Raw genomic sequence first — 7,778 nt, 5'->3', positions numbered from 1 at the left:
GCAGGACTTATACACTAGATGGCAGCATTGCATGTTGATGGAAAATGTTAAAGTTGTGTTATCATATAGCAGTATGATTTCTGTCTGCACTGCTTTTGGAGTAGATGGTTGCTGACTTCTGAGAATTCGCTGCTCTTGTTTGTGTTTACTGTTGGGCCAAGAATCACACCCAGGCCACATCGGCCATGACATGATCTGTATCTAAAACTAACAGCCATCTCCTCTTCTGTACAGAGCATGCGTGTGACATGTCATGTTTCACTTCATTGTTCTTGTGGTTGACTTGTCACCGGACTATATTTGTATTGAGCTACTTTTGTCTCTGCTTCATCAGTCTCTGTCATGACGGGGAGAAAGAGGCTTATTGAAGGTACAGAAATGGAAGCAAAATGTGTTCTACTTCTTGCAGTAATCCTTAACAAAGGTAGGCTTCTGTATCTACTGCAACATCTCTGTCTCGCCACTGTGTTCAATAAAGGAAGATGTAAATAGATTGATAAACATATTTTTATATAATGTGCAGTCTTCATGAAATTCTGTCATTAATTTCACTCTGCTGAAATTATACCTTCTCTCACACAGTTTCCATTCTGTCTTCACAGTAGCCAGTGCCCCAGAATCTGTGTTTGCTCTAGAGGGAAACTCTGTCACCCTGATCATGAAGGAAAATTACCATCTGGATCCAAATGACGTAACCTGGACCTTTAATGAATCATTAAATATTGTTAGATATTATCCACACTATAATAAATCTCACCAGCTAAGAGGCCTAGGCCTTTATAAGGGTAGAGTAGAATTTGATAGCACCACGTTCTCTCTGGAGCTGAAGAACCTGCAGAAGAATGACAGCGGACTCTACAAAGGAGAGATACATTATGAGAACTGCAATATTGTAATAGTATACAGGCTCTCTATTTTCGGTGAGTTAACAGTACCATGCAAACATTTCACTAATCAAAGTGAATCATACATGCACTTCAGACATTATTAAGGTAAACAATGTAATGAGATGTAATTTGATCATGGTTTGGCTTCATGATTCTGACTTACAGACATACAGACACTATCGCCGTCGCTGTTGTGTAGCCGAGGCCTAACAGCAGTGCAGCTGCTTCAGAGCTGGTCTAAGTTTATTAACTGTCCTCATTTAGAATAAAAGCTTTTTTGTTATAGGAAGACTTATAAATTCATTTATTTTCAAATGAACATTTGCAGTAAAGTACTAGTAGCTCTACGTCTATGCACACAAAAGATGAAAACATGCCTTAAACACTGTGGACCCTAATTGGAATGATGGGCAAAATGTAAATGGTAAATGGACTGCATTTTTATAGCGCTTTTCTACTCCTCTGAGCACTCAAAGTGCTTTATAGAGTAATGTCCGATATTCACCCATTCACACACACACACACACACACACACACACACACACACACACACACAGATGGCGGAAGCTGCAAGGCCTGCACATCAGGAGCAGTTTGGGGTTTAGTGTCTTGCTCAAGGACACCTCGACAGGGTCAGGGTCCCTCCGGTTACTGGACAGCTCCTTTACCTCCTTAGTCACTGCCGCCCCAAAGTCTGAAGTCTAACTAGACTGCATTTCCGGCGGGAACTGCGAAAGTGTGCTTGCCCTGGTCCGGTCACCAACGTGAGCAGACAGTGACATACGCTATGCTGAACCTGGCTTGATCCAAGCATTCTAACAGTGCCTTGTTCAGCTCTATTCAACTATTGCCTTGCGGGGTGAATGCGGTTCGTTGGCTTTTACCTGTGGCCTGCCTTCGAATTTAGCTTCTATGACTAAAATCAAATCAATAAAATAAAACAACAGCAGTGATTGGCTGCAAAAATAAATAATGTCACGCATCTTGCACCTCTCAAACTGGGCTATCAGGTAACCTAGAGAAAATTTTGAAATTATGAAATATGACTAAGGCATTAAAATGCTGCTTGTTTGTCAGGATATTTTTTCACTGATTTATTTTAGAAATATGAGCTATGAGTGTGAATGTTATATATTCCATCCCCTAATTCTGTTTTACTGGTTTATTTGACAAATAATCTATATGGATTTGCTCTATAAAGACCTTATGTCTGTTTGGGATTGTTTTGAGAGCCTATTGATGTATCTCAGAATAAAGGAATGTCCACAACATTAGTGATGGGGTTTTTTTGTGTGTAAATGTATTTTACTTAACTCATTGAATGTAGCTGGATACTCATGAACGCATGTCTCTAATAGCCACAATAGGAGTAATTTTAGCAACACCGTATTTTGTGTGGCCCATAACTAATCTTGAGTGGATCATGAAAATGTGCCAAAATTCACATTCCTTGCTTGTTGTTGGTACATTAATCCCATTCAGATTGCCACTTATCTGAGATGTAAGAGTTCAGTATAGGTTTAAGGTCTGGGGCAGGGATTTGACATTCTGTGACTTCTTCATTGAGGGCTTGCTTAGCAGCACTGTCCGCTTTCTCATTTCCCCTCAGACCAACATGGCCTGGGACCCAGCAAAAAAACTACACTCAAGTTCTGGTTCTTTAGACGTTCTAGTTGATCAAGCTCAGCTTTGGTTGTACTTTTTTGCGTGACATTAAAGCCTACTGGAAATATTTTAATTGCAATTTAATTGAATGCAATTTACTTTTACTTAATTAAATAAAATTAATTTATCCCTCTCACCCATAGTTTTCTATTTATTTACAAATGTACATAGGCCAACTGTAATTACATTTCTACATAATTAGTGTACTAAATTAGTGATACTAAATCTCTGCTTAGCATGCTTCTCCGCTTAGCATTCTAATAACAGAAGGGGCACATTTATGTTGACCACTACAACATGACTCATTATGTCTGTAACGTTAACTGTATAAAACACTTACTTTCATAAAGGACGATACCATCCAGCACATGGAAACCGATATTTTAGGTTCTTGGCCACAAACTCAAAAACGTGTCTCTCTGAAGCCCTGTTCTAGAATCTTTGCTCTGAAGGCTGTGTTGCTAAGGCAAGGCCGTTTGGCTGTGATGGGCAAACGCTTTCGAAAATCAAAAATCCTTCTGCTAACATTTGTGAGGCTTGGTCCAAGGATAATGTACGTCAAGTTTCGTGGCGTTCGGACCAAATTTGTGACCTGTGAAAATTTAGTTTCGCTTTCTGTTCAATCCAATATGGCGGATCTAACGGCACGCCCACCTGACGCCATCTTCGCCAACCAACTTACACCGGTACTGACCGGACGCTTTAAAGTTGGAACGGTGTCTCTGTCTCAAAGGGCCTAGGGGCGCCAGGGCTGACAAAAAATTAGGGAGGCGGGAAAAATAATAATAATAAAACTTAAGAAGAACAATAAGTGTGCTGCTTTGCAAGCACACTTAATAAAACTTAAGAAGAACAATAAGTGTGCTGCTTTGCAAGCACACTTAATAAAACTTAAGAAGAACAATAAGTGTGCTGCTTTGCAAGCACATTTAATAATAAAACTTAAGAAGAACAATAAGTGTGCTGCTTTGCAAGCACACTTAATAATAAAACTTAAGAAGAACAATAAGTATGCTGCTTTGCAAGCACACTTAATTAAAGCTAACTTAAAGGAACACACCACCCAATGTCAGTAGTAATATATGTTCTTACCTTAACTTTCACGAGTTGAGTCATACCTCTCCCGTGTCGGTACGTGCACTCAAACGCTCTGGTGCGCGGCGCAAATGAGTTAGCATGTTGCTATGCTAGCGGGCTCAGACGTAGCCATAGAGGGTGGACGATAGCAGTAATAAAAAATATCCACGTTTTCCCTACTTAAATACAGTTGCACGAGTAGTTGATAAAAATGTGTACATGTAAGGTCACACAACATGAAACGTGGCGATTTTCCAAGCGAATAAACAGGATAGCACTTGGGAGTACTTCGACCTAGCGTAGTAATATTAATTAACACCTAATTGTAGATCCTATCCACCGTTTGCAGCGAAGCTGAATTCTATGAAACATGAAATCACTATAATACTTCTGCTTGTTATCACAACCCTTTACAATGCATGTTATAACCATGATTGTTCACAATCTACTTTCTAAGTCAGCTCAAATTAACGCCAGCAGGGCAGGTTGTCTCTATTTACGGAAATGACTGTGTGTGCCTCGGAGGCGGAGGGGGAGGGGGAGGCTGAGGGGTCGATCCAGCTCTGTGGTGGATAGGATCTACAATTAGGTGTTAACTAATATTACTACGCTAGGTCGTGCCTATTGCTCCACACATTGTAGTTCTCCTGTTTATTCGCTTGGAAAATTGCCACCTTTCATCTTGTGTGACCTTACACATTTTTATCAACTACTCGTGGAACTGTATTTAAGCAAGGAAAACGTGGATGTTTTTGATTACTGCTATCTTCCTCCCTCTATGGCTACATCTGAGGCCGCTAGCATAGCAAAATGCTAACTCATTTGCGCCGCGCACCAGAGCGCTTGAGTGCACGTACCGACACGGGAGAGGTATGACTCAACTCGTAAAAGTTAAGGGAAGAACATATATTACTACTGACATTGGGTGGCGTGTTCCTTTAACAACTAGGCAAAATAAATTTGCTATACAAGGGCAAGATCTTAAGTGCAAACACTGCTGTGTCAGCTTTTTGTTGACAGACTTTGTACTGTGCACTGCCCAATGTTTAAATTAAGGCTCTGTGTGTGTGTGTGTGTTTTGCAGAGAAAGTGTCTGCCCCTGTCTTGACTGTGGAGCCTGACCTGTCTAGTGGTGACCTCTGTAATGTGACAGTAACAGCGAACTGTACAGCTGGTGAACTCACTCTGACCTCCACCTGTAACAGCAGCATCTGCACACAGGAGGAACTGACTATGTCCTCAAGCCTTGCCATCGGTATTAGAGATGGTGACATCATCTGCAACCATAGCAACCAACTCAACTGGAGTCATGCCACAGTAAGACTGTGCCAAAATACACAACGTAAGAAACAGTTCAGGATCAGTTTAATCTTTCTGATAGCTGCCAAGAAACACACATACACACACACACACAAACACACACTTTACATGTGTTAGTGTGCGTCATGATGACAATAGTATGTATGCTTTATATGTTATGTTGTTGCTAGAGTCTTTCATAACAGGACCCCTTGAATGGAAACTTATTATTATTGCTGGAGGACTAGCACTCGGAGGACTATTCATTTGTGGAGTTCTGTATTTCCGAATGCACGTGACGAATAAAGGTACAGTAGAATAATGTTTATAGGTTGACTAACTGTAGCTTTGTGGTTGGTTATCCCTGATCATAATCTTACCTCAACTGGCCCAGACCCTAACTTAAAGTGTAAATGTCAGGTTAAAAAACATTTGGCAAATGAAGGGACATGAAGCAAGATAGTAGTGAGTAGTGATTTTTCTTGAAAAATCAACTTTAAATACAATAGAACAATATTTAGTTATTTTTATAGACCCTTTCAACAAGAAACAAAAACAATGCTTGAACGTTCTATTTTGTTCCCAATCTCCAGTTCCTCTGCATTAAGATAACATATGAAATGTTAAAACGGAAGCCTTCATTTGTCAAAAATGTTTTTAACCTGACATATACACTTTAAGGGGAAAAGATGGCATTACTAATGATGATTCATATAGTTAGTAATTTGAGTAATTTCAGAAAACAATAATTGTAAACATTTTACTCAAACGCCAAAATGTTATACAATAACACAGCTTCTGTATGTAAACATACACATAGCTCATATAGGTAAGAAATAAATGCATGATGATCACTTTCACATACAGTACACAAACATTCTTCTTCCATTGGAAAGCCACACAGTCACAATGTCACAAGTAGCCTACAGTTCATTTTGAGAGGCCTGCTCTACTCTACAGTGCTTATGTTCACTAATAACGTGCTGTGGTGCGGTGTGCATGTATTCCCTAACAATGTGCATCATTTTGCTGCAGGCAGTTTATCTTCACACATTTATCAGTCAGTGGAGGTAGGTTTGTCTGACTCACTCATTTTCAAATGTGCGTGTTCAAACAATGCTCAGTTACTCCCTTTAAAGGTTACTGTTTGGTCCCCCCTTTCATATGAATTTGGCTTCCCTTTGTGTTTTACTGTAATTGTTTGTTGCATAACTGTTTTACTGTAACTGAATAATTTGCCGCTTGATTGAGTGTCTGTTTTGTCTTTTGTGTCCCCCTGAGAACCTGGAGAAGAATCAGACAGACCTTGTTTGTGCAAAGGTGAGCCTCTGACTATGTTCTACCATCCGTCCCTCACACTTAATATATTATCTACAAGACATTAGGTGACGGATATAATAAAAGATAAGCTACTGTACTTTCCCTCTCATAGTAAATGTAAACCTGACATATAGGGAAACTTTTACCAGGTAGGGGGTCTAGGCTGCAAAGCCAGATGACTTGTGAAACTGGTTTCAGCCATCTCTGCTCAGTCCTGGTTCACTGAGAATGTGAAAGTTCTAGACACCACTAGTTGCTGTTCCTCGGGTTCATTTACACTTCTTCCTTTTCTCTACAGGCTCTGAGTCCGTCATCAGATGTGAAGAGCCTGAGTGCCTTCAAATCTCAGTCTTCCTCATCCCATGCTGAGATAGGCCCCTCACAGGTGACGTTAATGTCAATCACAATAATATTGGTTCCTGACTACACAATGGCTAATGCCCAGTAGTCCAGGAATTGGTCATGTTTAGTATTTTTGTTATGATGCTGGTGAATTTATTTTTATGTCTAAAATTGTGGAGTAGGCACTAACTATGCAGTGCCTCTGTAAAGTTAGGAAGGGGTATATTTAAAATTGTGGATTTCATTATTAATGTAAACAATCCCCAATGAAACTGGTCTAGTTCCCTTTTACAAGCTTGCTTAAGAGTTTGTTATTAGGTACTATATGCTGTGCTGTCATAGTCTTGATAGCCCATTTTGCTGATTTTGTTCCTGCTAGAATGCACTGTGGCTCAACCCAGTTGTCTACTACCAGATCCAGCCCCACACCGGCCCCAACACAGACCCATCGACGACTCAGCCAGAGCACGTCTACTCCTCTGTGCCATAGGTTCACTCTTACTCAGACCTGTGCCCAATATTTCAAACTTACAAGATCAAGATTGATAAATATAGAAAAGAATCAGTCAGCATTGGATCCAAATTAATCTTAACTGATGCTTAAAGTGTCTTTTTTTTCACCACACAAAACGTACAAGCATTGATACAGCAAGTTATTATTTTTTTGCATCTTTCATCTTACAACACCTGTATCAAGACATACAAAGGATAAAAATGTAGCATGTTTATTTATGCAGATTCAAATGACCTCATTACTTGAATAAATATCAAAGGTGACAAACTTAAAACAACACCGAAGATTATTTTGTACCTTAAAGTAATGTTTTCAAAATCATTTCAGTGGTTCATCAATAGGCTTGGGTATCGAATATCGAGTATTGGTTGGAACCGGGACTATCTTTGCGATTTTCCCGGAATCGTTCAAAAGTTTAAATTTCGATTCCTAGTTTCGATTCCCAGTCCGCCGACCGGAAGAAGAAACGGCTGAACACCAATGAAGAAGCGCATAGTTCATGGAATTAAAATTCATGGAGAAGGTCAGACTTTTTCAAGCAGGGTTCCCACGGATCCTTAAAAAGTCTTAAATACAACTGAATTTTCGAAAGAAAGGTATTAAATGTGCGTATGGGACCGCCAGCGAGTGCAAGAGAGCGAGTGATGTCTCCATCCAGTTTCGTGTATTTAAAA

At 39.8% G+C, this 7,778-nt stretch overlaps 1 protein-coding gene across 2 annotated transcripts; it reads left to right on the top strand.

Moving 5' to 3' along the window:
- Positions 1 to 295: 295 nt before the first annotated feature.
- On the top strand, positions 296 to 7,360 carry LOC125298968 (SLAM family member 9-like). 2 transcript variants are annotated; one of them, XM_048249975.1, is made up of 8 exons: positions 296 to 424; positions 606 to 920; positions 4,714 to 4,971; positions 5,120 to 5,236; positions 5,964 to 5,998; positions 6,210 to 6,248; positions 6,547 to 6,633; positions 6,970 to 7,360. In XM_048249975.1, the coding sequence occupies exons 1-8, from the start codon at positions 343 to 345 to the stop codon at positions 7,078 to 7,080; spliced, it is 1,044 nt and encodes a 347-aa protein (XP_048105932.1). In that variant the 5' UTR covers positions 296 to 342; the 3' UTR covers positions 7,081 to 7,360. The 2 variants fall into 2 exon arrangements, with proteins under 2 accessions (XP_048105932.1, XP_048105923.1); XM_048249966.1 differs by having other exon boundaries at positions 603 to 920.
- The last annotated feature ends 418 nt before the right edge of the window (positions 7,361 to 7,778 follow it).

This window comes from Alosa alosa, chromosome 1 (genome assembly GCF_017589495.1).
Source record: "Alosa alosa isolate M-15738 ecotype Scorff River chromosome 1, AALO_Geno_1.1, whole genome shotgun sequence".
Classification (NCBI taxonomy): domain Eukaryota; kingdom Metazoa; phylum Chordata; class Actinopteri; order Clupeiformes; family Clupeidae; genus Alosa; species Alosa alosa.
Note: the sequence above shows the minus strand (reverse complement) of the source record. Positions and strands in the feature narration are given on the sequence as shown.